The 16,924-nt window shown below is 49.6% G+C and overlaps 1 protein-coding gene across 1 annotated transcript in view; it reads right to left on the bottom strand.

Moving 5' to 3' along the window:
* The window catches only part of CDH23 (cadherin related 23), a 211,693-nt gene extending 200,672 nt beyond the window's left edge, over nt 1-11,021 (bottom strand). The window contains exons 1-2 of the mRNA XM_054288414.1: nt 10,941-11,021; nt 1,016-1,093 (exon numbers count right to left, since the gene is read on the bottom strand). Coding sequence (XP_054144389.1) covers nt 1,016-1,088 — 73 coding nt within the window. The 5' untranslated portion in view covers nt 1,089-1,093; nt 10,941-11,021. The remainder of the gene's footprint in view (nt 1-1,015; nt 1,094-10,940) is intronic.
* Nucleotides 11,022-16,924: the final 5,903 nt, after the last annotated feature.

Genomic DNA, 16,924 nt, shown 5'->3' with positions numbered 1-16,924 from the left:
CACCAGCTCTGCCTTGGTCAATCCACATCTGGAAATTTCCCAGAGCAGCTTTTCATTGAGATACCCCAAGAAACATCTACCCCTTCTGTGTAGATCCACCCTTCTCCAAAGGCTTTTCCAGTCCACCCTCTCCCAAGAAGGGTCTTGGGTGCAGCCAGTAAGGGCTGCAAGAAAATTGGGAGCATGATGTGCAGGTCCCCATGATTTCCTGGGATGGAGAAATGAAAGATCTGATGGAGGCAGGAGATTTGCTCACCCCCACGCCTTCACCCCAGCAGCGCAGCTCTGCAGGTCCACCAGGAGACCACTGCAAAAAATGTGTATTTTATGATTGGCTTTTTGCAAATATTCAAATGAATATTGCATGTGTTGGGTTAGAAAGTTATGCTGTGTTAATTTTCTTAAGTGGTGTGTTAAATATAGTTTTAGATTATGACAGAATGTTAAAATATAAACCATGTATGTGGGATATTTTTTAAGAAAGGGATGAGGTATTTGCACCAGGTAGCAGCTCAGGACACCCAAATCTCTCAGAGAAAGAGAATTTATTGCTCCATTGTCAGAAGAAACTAACTTCTTCCCACCTCACTCAGCCCAGGAGACTCAGTCAGGATTCAGAGGAAGAAGCTGATACTGCCCAGACAGAATCCTGTGTTTGAATGGAATTTATGCATCATGGATGAGGTGTATGAATGTGCAACAGGCTGTTGCTTTTAAGGGTTAATCCTCTCTTAACGTGGCTCCTTTTTTGGGCTTATTTTGCCCAGAAAAGGTACCTGGACTGTCCATAACTCTTTGTTTTTATTGTCTCATATTGTCCTAATCCAAATTGTCCAAATTATTATTATTCTAATTATATTATTATTTTTATAACCATTTTATTACTGTTAAAGTTTTAAAATTTTAAAAAAGCAAGTGATTGGTGTTTTTCACACCACAAAGACAGCAAGCGCCACCTTGTACTCTGCAAATCCAAACCCCAGCCCCAAGCAGGGAGAAGCAGAGGCAGACCTACCTGGAGAGACCAGCTCCAGGAGCAGCAGGACAGGCAGGAGGTGGGCAGCAGCAGCAGCCACGGGGTGCTTCATGGCTCCTGTCAAACAAGAGAGGCACTGTCAAACCCAGAACAGATAGATGTGACCTGGTGTCCCTAAACCAGGCTCAGGGTGCAGGCTGTGCCACACGGGAGCCCTCAGGACATCAATGCTCTGCTTCCAATGTCCTCTTGGGCATGGAAACCAGGGTTCACCTGCTGGACAGGCTCCATTTTTCCCTTTCTGCTTCCCCACTGTCACATTTTCTGGAAAAATCCCTTTGCCCAGGATTCTTCTCCTGGGAAGCTGTGAAGCCTCAGAGAAAAAGGAAAACAATTCTTATTCGCTTCTCCTGTGTTGTGCTCATGTGGAATGTGTTTGGAGATTGCTTATCCAACAGGTGATTGTTACATTAGTTTCATGTGGCCAATCAGGGCCAAGATGCGTCGGACTCTGGAAAGAGTCACAAGTTTTCATTATTACCTTTTAGCCTTCTGTCTGTATCCTTTCTGTATTCTTTAGTATAGTATAATATTCTTTAATATAATAGAGCATAATAATGTGTTTGGAGATTGTTTACCCACAGGAGATTGTTTCATTGGTTTCATGTGAATTGTTTTCACTCTTTGGCCAATCAGGGCCAAGCTGTGTCAGACTCTGGAAAGAGTCACGAGTTTTATTATCATCTTTTTAGCATTCTGTAAGTGTCCTTTCTGTATTCTTTAGTATAGTTTCATTTGGCATTCTTTAATATAATATAGTATCATAAAATAATAAATCAGCTTTCTGAGAACATGGACTCAGATTCATCATTCCTGCCTTCATTGGGGCACCATTTAATCAAGCACCAGAATGGGATATCTGGCAAACTGTCTTTCTTGAGATTACCATAAGGACTGCATTTGGCAATATTGTTGACAGAAGTGGAATAATTGCCTTAGTTTTGATTTAAGCTCTTAAAAATGCTCAAAAAAATAATAAAATTACATGATTCATTAGTGATTAAAAAGAGTTAGAAAATACTTTCAAAAGCAGTAACCCAAGGCAACATAACCATTACCACCTTGATACAACAGACGAATTTTCTTCTCCTAGCAATTCTTGCTGTAAATACAATACCCAGTGCAATACAATGCCCAATGACAAAACATAATGTTTAGTATAATATTATTTAATATAAGTACATATAATAAATAAAACAAATAATAATAAATATAAATCATAAATTAGCCTTCTAAGCACTTAGAGTCAAATTCTCAATTCCTTCTTTGTCTGGGGGACCCCAAAAATACCACACAAGGGAACCCTCCTGAAGGACCTCCAAAGCCACAGCTACACCTATTTTATTTTTACTGATGGATGTGTCACAGGAGACAGCTCCTAACAACTCTGTCACTGCAGAAAGGGCCTGAAATTCTAATTTCTCCTGCTATTTTGCTACGGAGAGTCTCTCTGGGATGAAGAGGTCTCATGCCTAGACAAGAAAAACGGTGCTGTGGTGTGTTTTGTGCACCTTCAGGTATTTCAGCGCAAGCCTGAGAAAACATTCAGGTGTAATCATGCCCATCACCGCAGAAAACACAGCCAGGGCTGAAGAGTTTAAACCTCCTCCCCACAATAAGATGCTGACTTATGCTCAGTGTCAGCAGAGCATCCAAACGCCCAATTTTGGTTTTGTTTCTAAACGAAAAAATGGCCACTTTCCCCGGAGCCAGGCATCCTGACAAGCCCTTTAAATCCTTGCATTTGGCCAAGCGAAGCAGAATGGATTCTTGTGATTAAGAAAAAACACCAAACATCTCAATTTTCCCCCTGCTTTAATAGGTTTTGGGGAGGTGGAAACCTCAGCATCTTTGTTCCAGAGCCCTGCACCCAGCCCAGAATGCAGAGCCCAAGCTCTTGGTGCTGCAGCCAGGGAGGATGAGATGAAAATGAGCTCCCGTGCCTTTCTGCAGTGCCAGAATGCCAGAGGAAAACACTAACTTTCTTCTCAAGCAGCACCACTATCAGCCCAAGTGAGCGTGAACATGATTTCCCAGCTTCACAGCCCGTGTTTAAAAAGCACCAGGGCAGTGGAGAAACAATTTATGTGATGTAGGAATAAAAGCAGCTGACAGCATCCCCTTTCGAGTGCCATGATAAATCTAAATATTGGATATTCCAAGTCAGTCACTTCATTATGTCAGTAATTGCCTGAAATGTCATTTTGATTTTCTCTGTCTTCATTAATATTGCAGCTCTTCACTGGTTCTTCGAGATGGCTCACTCGAATATTGCACATTTAAGGAACGGGATCCAGGAGTCTCTGGGGAGAACTTAAAAAATTGTGACTAAGAGCAGATTAAATTGCACCTTGTGCCTGAAAGAGGCTCTTTGGAGGAAGCACTCTGTGCAGTTCCCAGCATGACAATGTCCCTGGGAGCTCAGGTGCTCTCTCCTCCTGCCTGCCAAGGCTCTGATGTTAAACCAGAGGTTTCCCCTCTGCTCACAGAGCCTCCAGAGATGGGAGGCTGAGGAAACACCACAGTGCAAACAAATCCAGGGCTTCAAAGCTCAGCAAATCAGCTCAAGCAGAGGTGTTTCAGCCTGCTTGCTCCAAGTGCCTCCTCCTTCGTGGCTTTTTCCCTGCCTCAACAGCACTGCTGCATCCCTGAACGTGGCAAATCCCACCTGCTGCATCCAGGCCATGCTGCAGGAGCCTCCTCACTGCTCCAGCTCTTGGGGTGCCTCAACAGCGCTGCCAGGCTCTGCACCTGGACTGGTTTATTTTAAAATAAAATTTATATAAATAAATAAAAATATAAATAAATTTTAAAATAAACACACAGAGCGCGGCATCGCCTCCGCCCGAGCCGCCCTCCCTCAGCCTGGCTGGCAGAGCTGCTCCACTCTGGCACCCCCAAAACCCTGTTCCTTAACCCACAACCTGGCCTTCCCTTCCCCAAACAGCCCTGTGATGCTCCAGCCTCAGAATTTCCAAAGAAGTGATGATTTCCAAAGCTGCTCAAGCCTCAGGATTCCATCTGCTCGCTCCGTGAATGGAAGCGTAAATCAAACCTCCCGAAGTGGTTTCACAGGAGAGAACTGGGGGTGCCTCCCCAAAAACTGCCCTTTTCCTGCCATGAAGTGTCCCAAAGAGGGACAGCAGTGGCCCTCCCAGAGGATTGGATGTGGGAGGTGGGGTGGAGATACCTGAGGTGTCACCAGGATGTTCCTGGCTGTGTCACGGACATATTTCACGAAAAATCTTTTTGATAGGATTTTTAATTCTGAGGCTTCTCAGCTTCTCAGGAGAAAAAAATCCTAGCAAAAATATTTTTCATAAAATATATCCCAGGCTTCCTCTATCACTGGGGCCACCTGAGAGAAGCAGCCAGGAGCTGGCCCAACAGGGACCACCACCAACCCCACATCCCAAAAAACCACCCCTGGCATCCCTTTTGGCCAAGCACATGGCTAACATCACCCCTCACACCAAAAAACCAGCCTCTCCTGCTTCCCCTCTGCTCCTCAAAAACAGCACTGCTAGAAGTTCACCTTTTCTCCTCATTATTGCCTCTTGGCCAGGGCTTTACAATAAGCACAATCCAGAATAAAAAAAAATTAAAATTACAAGTTAATCCTGATTTTTATTTTTTTTTTATTCCCACCCCCATGTTGGCGTGAGCCATACCCAAATCATAATTCCCAAAAATAACAAATTGCAGAACAGGGTAATCAGAAGTAAATTGATATTGATAAATAAGCTTTTCTCCTGTGCGGTAGGTGGTTTATTTTAATCTAATGAGTTTTATATTTTCTGAGCTTTCAGATTCCATGATGAAGAGCCATCCACGCTAGAATTACAAAGCACTTTGAAATATTGTAATTTTATGGCTCATTTTGTCAGGACTCTTGAAAATGAGATTTGTTCCCAGTGAAAAAATTTGCCCCCTTCTTTTTTTTTATTTAATTTTTTTTTTTTTTTTTGCTTTCTATTCCCTGCGGCGAAAGGAAATAAAATTTCCCTGTTAAATAAATACAGGCCAGGGTATTGGCTTGCACAGGGGAGGGGGAATATGGATTCCCACAGGGAATAAGGGACACAGCTGCTGGCACCTGTCACCACTCACCTGAGAGGGAGTTTGCAGGAGAAAAGAACATGGAAAGCTCTCTCTTTCTCCTTTTTTCACCCCAAAACCAAAGCTGAGGTTTGAGACAGGAATGTTTTCTCCCCACAACGCTCTGCGTTCCCCAGCTGGGGCACTGAAACCTTTCTTCCTCCAGGGAAAAAGCTGGGGCTGCTCCTTACCTAACACCCAAAAGTTTCCCTCACTTCCAGCAGTTTATTCCCATTTTAAACCAAGGGCAGGAGTGGAAGTATTAAAGTATTTTGCTTGGTGCTTCCAGACATTTGCTTTCCCACAGAAAACAAAGATTAGCTGCAGAAGGACACTGAGCCATCGTTTCACCAAAAACCCAGGCCCAGGAGGAAATGCCAGCTTTGAGCTGCCCAGTCCTTGCAGGAAGGCTGGGCCTGGGTTGGGAATGCCACGGCTTTGGGAAATGACGTGGGAAACGGCATGGAGCTGGAAATGACAGGGGTTTGGGGAATTCCATGGGCTTGGGAATGGCACGGGTTTGGGAAATGGCATGGGTTTGGGAAATGGCATGGGGAATGACAGAGGAAATTACATGGGGTTGGAAATGACATGGAGCTGAAAATGACAGGGGTCTGGGGAATTCCATGGGCTTGGGAATGCCATGGCTTTGGGAAACGACATGGGGAATGGCATGGAGCTGAAAATGACAGGGGTTTGGGGAATTCCATGGTTTGGGAAATGACATGAGGAATGACAGAGGAAATGACATGGGGTTGGAAATGACATGGGGAATGACCGGGGTTTGGGAAATGACATGGGAAATGGCACGCAGTTGGAAATGACAGGGGTTTGGGAATGCCATGGGTTTGGGAAATGGCATAAGGAATGATAGGAGTTTGGAGAGTGACAGAGGAAATGACATGGGGTTGGAAATGACATGGGGAATGACAGGGGTTTGGGCAATGGCATGGGTTTTCCCATGAAATGGGGAATGACATGGGTTTGGGAATGCCATGGGAAATGTCAGGGGTTTGGGAACAAATGACATAGGTTGTCCCATGACATGGGAAATGCCATGGGGTGGGGAATGCCATGGGTTTTCCCATAAAATGACACGGGGTTTGGGAGTGAAATGTGCTTGGAAATTAGATGGGTTTGGGAAATGCCAGGGGTTTGGGAATGAATGACATGGCTTTTCCCATGACATGGGGAATGATGTGGGTTTGGGAATGACGTGGGGAATGCCATGGGTTTTCCAAACCCCTGACACAAGACAGTCCCAACAACCCCCCAGCTCTGCATAAGCAACATTCAAACCTTTCACCACACCTGTGGCATCTCCAAGGAAAAGCCAAATAATGCGTCCAACTCAACTGCTGCATGCGTGGGGTGCTAAAATAACACCCTGGGAGCTTTGGGAAGAGAGCCCCCACTCCCTGCTGCATCAGGCACTGCCACCCACCCCTCCACGGCGAGGGAAACTTCACTTTGGGCAGAGAAAAGCAGGAATTCCCAATTTCTTCCCTTGTAAGTGGGGCAGCACTGGCTCAAGGGAGCCTCCAGCACTGGTTGCTAGTCACCATAGGCATCATAGCAACCATTCTCCATCCCAAAACCTCTCTTCAGCTGGAGCAGCAGCTCCTGAGCCAGGAGGAGGGCTGGGATGGGGCAAGGAGACCAAGCCAAGAGGCTCCTGGGCTGCTCCAAAACTGGGAATCAACGCAGCAAAGCCCAGGGCTCTATCTGTGGGATTTCATCCCATCTCCCTTAGGGCCCCCAGCTGCCCCCAAGCTCCAGGCTGGCAGTTTGCAGCGCTAAGGAAAAGCAGCAGGGCCGTTTTGTTCAGGCCTATGGTAACTGGAATTTTAGCTCCTCAAAACACAGGGGGGAAAGGGATGCTTTGGAAGAAGGGTGAAATAATACAACAAAATAAAAAAAAAAACCCTTCACGCTGATGAAGCAGAGCTGCAAAGGCTCCCAGGCCATCTCTTGCCTCATCCAAACCAAGCAGTCCTGGCTGCTTTCACACCTCAGTGTCAAGGAGCAGCCCCAGAGAGCAGGGAGGGAATGGGAAGACAAGGAGGGGCAGCAGGGATGGATTGTTGGGTTAATGAAGTTATTTGGATTAATGACAGCAGTTCGTTATGCAGAACCTACACACTGAAATGGAGTCAGGTCACAGGCAGGAGTTTTGTAGGTGCTGGGCCACAAAAACCCCAAAAGGACCCTATTTCTCCTGCAACAATATTAAAAGTCTTACTGTAAGAAGCCCATGAACAAACATCTCCTGCCCACACTGAAACAGGATAAATGCTACCCCAACGCCTGGTCTTTACCAAACCCCTGTTAAGATCCAGGGCATCTGCAAGATTTGGGTCCTAACCATGGGAATTCCCAGTTTTTCCCCATTTCAGATGCAGAATCTACACCCTGAAATGCAATCAGGTAACAACATCAGCACAAAGGCAGGAATTTTGTAGGTGCTGGGCCACAGAAACCGCGTAATAATTCCTATACCATTGGAATTCCCAGTTTTTCCCCATTTTTACACCCTGAAATGGAGTCAGATAACACCAGCACAAAGGCTGTAGGTGCTGGGCCACAAAAGCCCCAAAAGGACCCAAAATTCTCCTGCAACATTATTAGAAGTCTTACTGGAAGAAGCCCATGGACAAACATCTCCTGCCCACATGAAACATCAAGCCCATGGATAAATGCCCACCCTGCCCAAACCCCTGGCAAGGTCCAGGACATCTGCAAGATTTGGGTCCTAACCATGGGAATTCCCAGTTTTTCCCCATTTCAGATGCAGAATCTACACCTTGAAATGGAGTCAGATGACAGGCAGGAATTTTGTAGGTGCTGGGCCACAAAAACCACAAAATGACCCTATTTCTCCTGCAACATTATTGGAAGTCTTACTGGAGGAAGCCCATGAACAAACATCTCCTGCCCACAGTGAAACATCAAGCCCATGGATAAATGCCCCCCCTGCCCAAACCCCTGGCAAGGTCCAGGATATCTGCAAGATTTTTGGGTCCTAACCATTGGAATTCTCAGTTTTTCCCCATTTCAGATGCAGAATCTACACACTAAAATGCAGTCAGGTAACAACACCAGCACAAAGGCAGGAATTTTGTAGGTGCTGGGCCACAAAAACCCCCAAAATAACCCAATTTCTCCTTCCTCAGTGGAAGAAGCCCACAAACAAACATCTCCTGTCACACTGAAGCATCAAGCCCATGGATAAATGCTACCCCAGCCCCTGGTATTTACCAAACCCCTGCTAAGATCCAGGATACCTACAAAATTTGGGTCTTAACCATTGGAATTCCCAGTTTTTCCCATTTCAGATGCAGAATCTATGCCCTGAAATGGAGTCAGATGACAGGCAGGAATTTTCTAGGTGCTGGGCCACAAAAGCCCCAATTTCTACTGCAACATTATTAGAAGTCCATGAACAAACACCCCATATCTCCTGCCCACACTGAAGCAACAATCCCATGGATAAATGCTACCCCAGCCCCTGGTCCTCACCAAACCCCTGCTAAGATCCAGGACATCGGCAAGATTTGTGTCCTAACCATTGGAATTGCCAGTTCCTCTCAATTTCTACACCCTGAAATGGAGTCAGGTAACACCACCAGCACAGAGGCAGGAATTTTGTAGGTGCTGGGCCACAGAAGCCCAAAAATGACCCTATTTTTCCTGCAGCAATATTAGAAGCGTGACTGGAGGAAGCAGTGGGGGAAGCAGGGAAGTTTTGGGTTGCTCATGGAGCTGTTGATGCTGCAGCTCAGCCAGCCTGGCTGCGAGCAGCTGGGATGTTTCACACCCCAACCAGGGGCCACAGGCCAACCCCACAGCCTAAAGCTCCTTAAATCCAAAAACAACCTGCGCTCCTGACCATCTGCACCGGGCACCTAGGAAACTTCACAAAGGGAATCCTTTTCAGGAGGTCCTTTCCCCCCCAGCTGCTCAGGATGGCAGGATTGTAGGATGGCAGGATTTTCAGGATTTGCAGGGTTGCCCTTTTTCCCTGCCCAGAGGAGCTGCCATGCCCTGGGCATCCCTCTGGAGATGATTTCGGCTGGAATGGTTCTGGTGCTGCACCCAGGGGATGCTCCTGAGCAAAGGGACAGGGCTGGGAGCCCTCCCCGGCTCCCACCTCATCCAAACATCGCTGCTCCCACTTATCGCCAAAAAAATTGTACAAACAAACAATAAAAAATAAAACAAAAGAAGGGGCAGTGTCAATTTTTACGGTTTCCCACAAAGATAACGTTTTACAACTTGCGCTTTAAACATTGTATTTTTCACGAGTCCTTCAGAAAAAAAAAGAAAGCTTTGTGCTGGGGATGGAGGGAGGGAGGGAACAGGACAGTGAAGGAAAATGGAACTGCACAGGGATTTTCTCCTCCTCTCCTTCCCCAGGACAGCAGGGAAGGAGACACAAAGGTAAAACTCACTCTGCCGAAACAGCCAGCTGGATTTTCCCACGGGAATGCTGCATCCCCGGCTCACACCCCCCCAAAAAAATACCAAAAAAAAATATTAAAATTAAAGCGTTTCAGTGCAGCAGCTCCATCCCACATGCACGGAGCATCCCGGGCTCCTGCAGGATGCTCCGGGGAGATCCCGGGATTGGTGTGAGCAGCCAGCGCTGCCAGGGGAAAAAAAAGGGAAAAAAGGGGGAAAAATGGAAGAAAAGGGGGGAAAAAGAGAAAAGGGAAGGGAAAAAAGCAAGGGGAAAACCGCAGCCCAACAACAAAGAAAACGCACATCAGGGCAGGGAACGTCCCGTTCCAGCATCCCTCTCCTCCAGCCGATGGCTGGGAAAGGCGATGTGGGGAAGGAGAGAATGTAAAGAGACAGAATGGAATGTAAAGAGAGGAAGGACTGCAGGTTTTGAGGGTTGCAGCAAGTAAAGAATCAGAGGGGAAAAAATAAAATAAAATAAAATAAAATAAAATAAAATGTTTTCTCCAAAGGCTCAGGGCAAGTTTGGCGCTCGGCAGGGCTTCGCCTCCCATCCCCATGCGATGCTGGGAGGGGATTTGAAAATCCCACGGCCGGGACGAAGTTCCAGCCCCGCTCGTCCCAGAAACTTTGCGGCTCTCCCGGCAGATCCCGAACTCCGGCGGGGAGCCGGGGCTGGGCGCAGGACAGCGGGCACCGCCGCTCGTTCACAGCGGGGATTTTGGGCAAAAGCGACAAAGATTGGGCAAAGGAACCGCGGCGCTGGGCGCGACCCCCGCCCGAAATAACAGCAATGAGAGCACTACAAGAGATTATTTTGGTTTAAAGCAAGGCGGCGAGGTTTGGGAAGGGGGAACGCGGCAAGGGAAGGGAAGGGGGTGATGCCCGCATCCCCCGCATCCCACCCGGGTGGATGAACCCCGAGGAGGAGCGGCGGGCATTACCTGCGGTGCTGTCTCGGAGCCCGGTGTCAGCGGCGACCCCCCATGCCCCCCCTGCGCCCTGCGTGAGCCGCGGAGGAGGAGGAGGAGGAGGAGGAGGAGGAAGGGGAGGGATGCACTGACGCGGGCGGCGCAGCGCCCCTCGCCAGGTACCGCCAATTCGGCACCGGCAATTGGGCACCCGTTCCTCCTTGCCCCCCTCCCGACCCCTCCAGCCCCCCAGAATCCCCGCTCGGCCCCCAAAATCCCCGCTCGCCCCCGCCTGCCCAAGCCCAACTTCATCCCGGGGGCGCGAAGTTCAACTCCGCCGCCTCGGCGCGTTCCGTTCGCGTTGGGTTTTTTCTCTGGTTTTTTTTTAAAGGGGTTTTTTTTTGTTGTCGTTAAATATTTGTCGTTTCTCTGACCTGTGCGCGGGAGCAGCTGGCAGGGCTCGGAGCGGGGAAATGAATGATGGATGAGCGCGGGGAAAGCGATCCGGGCACGGCTGCCGGGAGAGACGCACGGACGGACACACGGACAGAGGGACGGATGAACAGACGGAGGTTCCAGCCCAGCTGCTGCTCCCCCGGAGCCTGGACCTGCCCATCCCCGCCAAACCCTTCCGTGCCCCCCCGTTCCGAGACCTTCCCGCCAGCAGTTTTGGGGAAAATGGCCAAACGCCCCCGTTTCGCCCCGTTTCCTGCCGCCTTGGAAATGCCACAAAATGCACCTGCAGTGACACCGAGCCTCGCACCCAGGGGTGAATCCACACTCCTGGATCCCAGGAAAGGGCAGGGCTTTGGGAGCTTCACCACCCCATCACAACCGTTTTGGATTAAAATGCTAAATAAGCACAATATATGCTGTTAAAGCCATTCCTAGAGCCTTGCCTGGGGATCACAGAATGGTTTGGATTGGATGGGACATTAAAAATCAGCTCATCCCACCCCCCTGCCATAGCCTGGGACCCTTCCCCTCCACTCACCTCCTGCAGAACAAGCAGGCAAATACCCCCAAAGCAGCGTCAGGAGGGGGTAATTAAGCCTTAATTATTCTAATTACACCATTAGCACAGCTCTGGGGTTGATTGGCTGGAATTGGGCACAGGTCTGCTCTGCTCCTGGTCCTCCCTAAGCTGGGCAGGACCAGGAACACCAAAGCTCACCAAAGCTGGCCCAGCTGCAGGCACTTGGCAGCCCTGGCACGGCTGCTTTGGGGTTAAACCCCACAGTTTCTGGCAAACAGCTGAATGCAATGAGCTCCCTGCAGCCAATTCAGGTGCTGGCAGGTGATTCCCTCCCATCACACCTGGGCTGGGTCAGGCTCCTGCAGGAACCAACCTTGGGGTCAACCAGGAGTGCAAAGGGCGCAGGTGTGACCTGGCTGGGGCTCTGAGCACCCTGATCTGGGGGGTTCCTGTCCCCCCTGGGCTCTTCATCCCTTCCTTGCTTCATCCTCTTCATCCCTTCCTTGCCCTCTCCATCCTCGTGCCGTGCTCACCCCACAGAGCCAGCGAGTTAAGGAGGAGGGAAAACGCCCCAAAAAAGGGAGGAACCAAAGCAGAACCACAGGTGCAGGTGTGCCTCGGGCCCGGGTGCCTGCAGCTGCTGTGACTTTGCACAGGTGATGTCTCACTGAAAAATTCAGGTCAGGATTTTGATTTTAAAAGGTGCACACCTCTCCTGCGGCAGGTCCCTGTGCCTTGGCTTCGCACCATGGATTTGTGCTCACACCCTGACTGGTCTGAGGATGTTTTACAAGGCTGAGCTCCTCCTGGCCTGGGCTCCCATTCCTGATGGGACACAGGCTGCAGCCTTTCCCATTGAAGAGGAGAGGGAGAGCTGGGGGCATTTCAGTGCCCAGGCTCACAAAACACCCAGAAATTCAGTATCCTGTGCTCTGCTCTTCTGCCAGGTCCCTGTGCCTTGGCTTCATGGATTTCTGCGCACATCCTGACTGGTCTGAGGATGTTTTTCATAAACCTCCACTAACAAGGCTGAGTTCCCCCTGTCCTGGGCTCCCATTCCCAATGGAAAACAGCCTCCAGCCTTTCCCATCAAGGGGGATTTCAGTGCCCAGGCTCACAAAACCCCCAGGAATTCAGTATCCTGTGCTCTGCACGTCCCTGTCAGGGCCGGTTTCAATCAGGCAGGGCAGTGTGCAGGCTCAGAGAGCTCACTGAGCTCCAGGCCGGAGCAATCCATGGTGCCCTGAGAGCCAGCCCGAGGGAATTGTGCCTTTCCACAGGCTCAGGGCTGGGGAAAGGGGCAGCAGCAGAAGAAAGGGATGCTCTGTGAGCAGGGAGATGCTGCTGGGATCACAATTAACATCCCTGCAGGGCTGGGACACCCTCCCTGCTATCCCAGCCCCATCACAGGCAAACCTGATTATTCTGGAGGCAGATCCCGTGCCCTCCCTTGTCCACGCTGCCTGTGAGCACAGAGCAGCTCGGCAGAGCCTTTCGCAGCCTCCTGGCACCACTCACTCAACCTTGAAATTGTTCTGCAGGGCTGCTCCCCCTCTCGTTTCCCACCCAGCCTCGGAGCATTCCCTCATCCAGTTCTCTCCCTCTCTGCCTCTGAGAGCTGGGATCACCATTTGCCTCTAAACACATGAAATATCGCACGGAAAGCAGGTGAAGCACAGAAATGTGCAAAATCCTGCCCTGCTCGGGCACTGGATTGGCTCTGCTTGCCATGGAGCACGTTGTGCCACGGCCTCCAGGGTCTGCAGGGACAAGCAGCCCGTGGAATGTGCTGCCATCAGTCTTTTCCTCACACAGGAGTCTCCCACAAGGGTCCCTGGAAGTGCTTTCCCAAACCACCGTCCCTTTTTCTTTTCATTTTTCAGTAAATAAGAGCTGTGTAGAAGTGCAGGGCTGTTTTGTGCTCAGGAACAAGCAGCCCACGCCCCCTGCTCCCATTTTTGGGGGGATTTTGTCCCCCCAGACCCCAAGCAACAGGGGAATGGGGGCACCCTCCCTCTCCCACGGCATTCCAGGTGCAGGGTGGGTTGGGGTGGTGGCAGCTCCCTCCCATCCAAGCCACAGAATTAATTTCTAGAGCCATCCTGGAGTTTTCTTTTCCACCGCCACCTGTGCTGCGGCTGACACTGAGCTGGCTTTTCCAGTGTGAAATTAATTTCCAGGTCCATTTCACACAGGATTTTAGGGCCAATATTGGGATCACGTTGGTTTTTTTAGGAATTTCTGGGTGAAGGAGGCTGGTGAGAAAGCCAAGCAAAGCTCAGGGAGCGCTGGAATTCTCTCTCTGAAGAAGAAAAGAACAGAAAGAGCAGCTGGGTTTGTTCTGCTTTTTTATTTAGAAATAGAGAAGTGCTGGGTTTCAAGTTTATCTCCTGGAGACGGCAGGAGGGGCAGAAACTGGGCTCACCTTTTCAGCCCAGACCTTGCAGAACTGTCCCCAGGCGGGGCCAGAAGGAGCTGTCCCCTCTCAGGGGCACCGAGAGTGCCCGGCTGGGCCGGTTAAGGCCACAATGGGTTAATAACGGGAGTAAAAAATCCCATTTGGAGCAGCTGGAAGCGCTTTTCCCTGAGCTTGGAGAGGGTTCAGTGACGATCCAGGTGATTTGGATCAACAGTGAGGGGGGGACACCTGTGGGACCACCCTGGGTCTCCTCATGCCACACAGCCGGAGCACATTTCCCCTCCGAAATTGTTCCCGCCCCTCTTTGGGTTTGTTCCGTCTTCCTCAGCAGAGGAAAAGGTGCCATCTACAGGCACAGAGAATCCATGGACGGAGAACCCACAGCACAGCCCTGCCACCGTACCCTCGGCTGGGCCACGGTGAAAAATGCCTATTTTATGATTGGCTTCTTGCAAATATTCAAGTGAATACTGTATGTGTTGTGTTAGAATGTTATGCTGTGTTAATTTTTTAAGTAGTGTGTTAAATACAGTTTTAGGGTATAACATAATGTTAAAATAGAAACTATGCAATGTGAGATGCTTTTTTTAAAGAAAGGACTCACACTGAGACAGCAGCCACAGGACACCCAAATCTCTCAGAGAAAGAATTTATTGCTCCATTATCGAGTTCTTCCCGCCTCACTCAGCCCAGGAGACTCAGTCAGGATTCAGAGGAAGAAGCTGACACTGCCCAGACAGAATCCTGTGTTTGAATGGAATTTATGCATCATGGATGAGGTGTATGAATATGCAACAGGCTGTTGCTTTTAAGGGTTAATCCTCTGTTAACGTGGGGCCTTTTTTGGGCTTATTTTGCCCAGAAAAGGTGCCTGGACTGTCTGTAACTCTTTGTTTTTATTGTCTTGTATTGTCCTAAATCCAAATAGTCCAAATTATTATCACTCTAATTACATTACTATTTTTATAACCATTTTATTACTATTAAACTTTTAAAATTTAAAAAAGCAAGCGACTGGAGTTTTTCAAAGCCACCTTCCCTGCAGTGCCCTTGGAGCTGCTCGGTCCCTGTTTGGGGTCAGGGATCACCGGGGGCTGTGCCAGGAGCAAGATGAGCTCCCTGCTGCCAGCCCTGGCCTTAGACCTGTGATAACCTCGCTGCTAACACAGTGAAACTCAAGATAAAAACCCAACAGAAGTGACCACCCCTCTCCACAGCCTGGGGGGGACCAGCAAAGGAAAGACAAAGGAACTTTGGGCAAGGGAATTCTGCTCACCCAGTCTCACACTGACACCCTGCTCCTCTTCTGCCTCGCTCTGCTCTTCAGCTGTCCCTCGGTTAACCCATTCGGATCAGGTGATTTCCATTTAACCCATTTTACCTTTGTGACTTCAGGAGGCAAGCCAGGAAAACAAGAAGCTGCAGGAGGAAGGGCGAAGGGCAAATGACAGGGGATAAATTGTCCCCTGTGTGAGATGGGGACAGCGGTGACAGGAGCAAGGGTGACTCCTGGACTGCTGGAGGAGCGTAAGTTCTGGCGATGCCTGTCCTAGAACAGAGGCCAGACAGAGTCACAGAATAAAGCAGGGATTTATTAAAAGCATCTCCTCAATGGATGCACCTTGGGCAGCACAAGAGCCCAGCCAGGGCTGCGCCCAAGGTGAACCAAAACAGGCACAAAATGAACCCAAGATGGACTAAAATGGCCCCAAAATGCACAACCACTCACAGGGTCTCTCCCCTTGATCAGTTCTGCTCCATTTGCACCTTGCAGTTCATTGTCCCATTCCAGCTTTAGCCCAGGCAGTCCCACCCTGCTTGTTTTCCTCTCTCCAGCCCACGGGGTTTGTGCTCCTGGGCTGAGATTTGGGTCATTTGTCCTTGGTGCCCAGGTGGAGCGGGAATTGTTTTGTCTCCCTGCTCTGTGCACAGAGCTCACCATCCCCTGATGTGAAGCCCAGCCCCACACACTAAGGCAGCACAGAATCTGAAAAATACAAAAACTAACAATTGAGGCATCATGAGGAAGCATTGGAGAGCCCGTGGTGCTGCTGAAGGTTCAAGGTTGCCCCCAGGAGAGGAGGAAAGCTCTCCCCAGGCCATGCAGGTGGGATTACTCCTCTGACAGGGCCACTCCTGCTTTAAAACCCCTTCTCAGCTCCCACTCCTGCCCAGGAATGCTGCAGGAATTCTCACCCAGAGCTCCTGCACTCCCCCACCCTGGCGTGATGAACGAGGAGGAAAAGTTTCTCATCTCGGTTTGTTCTCACAGCGCCGTCCAACAGAGCACGAGGCTGTCTAATCAGGAGCTACAGTCCTTCACCATCTGTTTGGAGCCTAATTACAAATGCAGAAAAATAATGTGCTTTACAATTGCACCAGTAAATGCTGTAAATGATTTAAATGCATGCATATGTTCCCTGCAGAATTCAGCATGCATCTGCGACTTCTTCTGCTCACATTAGGCACACAAATCAAGGGAAAAAATACCCAGATCTGATGAACAGCATGTCCCTGGGATGGTGATTTTTATCCCTTTTTTTTTTTCCCCCTGCTGGAATGGCAAACAGGGCTTTTTTGTAACAATTCATCCAGCAGCGTTTTTCTTCGCTTCCATTTTAAAAACTGTTTATCACTGCTGTGTAAATATAGTACAAATTACTCCATAAAGCAGGGAAAAAGGAGAACAGCAGCCGGGCAAGCCTGCAGCTGGCTGGCAAGGTTTCAAAGGCAGGGTTTGTGTTTTTCCTCTGGGGGTGGAGGGGCAGGATCAGCTCAGCCCCAAGCGCCCAGCGGCCGCTCGTGTTCCAGGGAATCCCAGAATGGCTGGGGTTGGAAAGGGCCTCAAAGATGGAGCGGCATCGCGTTCCTGACGCTCCTTGGGCACCACCAGGGTGCTGCTGAGGTGTTCCAGAGGCGCTTCCCACCGCCCAGGGGCCACAGCACTGCACCAGAGCTCTGCCAGCAAAGGCACCGTGCCGTCCTGGTGCCACACATGGACAGGGACAGCATTGCCACCCTGG

Source organism: Melozone crissalis, unplaced genomic scaffold, assembly GCF_028551555.1.
Source record: "Melozone crissalis strain CALT ecotype California unplaced genomic scaffold, PUWL_Pcris_2 ptg000062l_1, whole genome shotgun sequence".
Classification (NCBI taxonomy): domain Eukaryota; kingdom Metazoa; phylum Chordata; class Aves; order Passeriformes; family Passerellidae; genus Melozone; species Melozone crissalis.
This window is presented reverse-complemented; position numbering and strand designations above follow the sequence as displayed.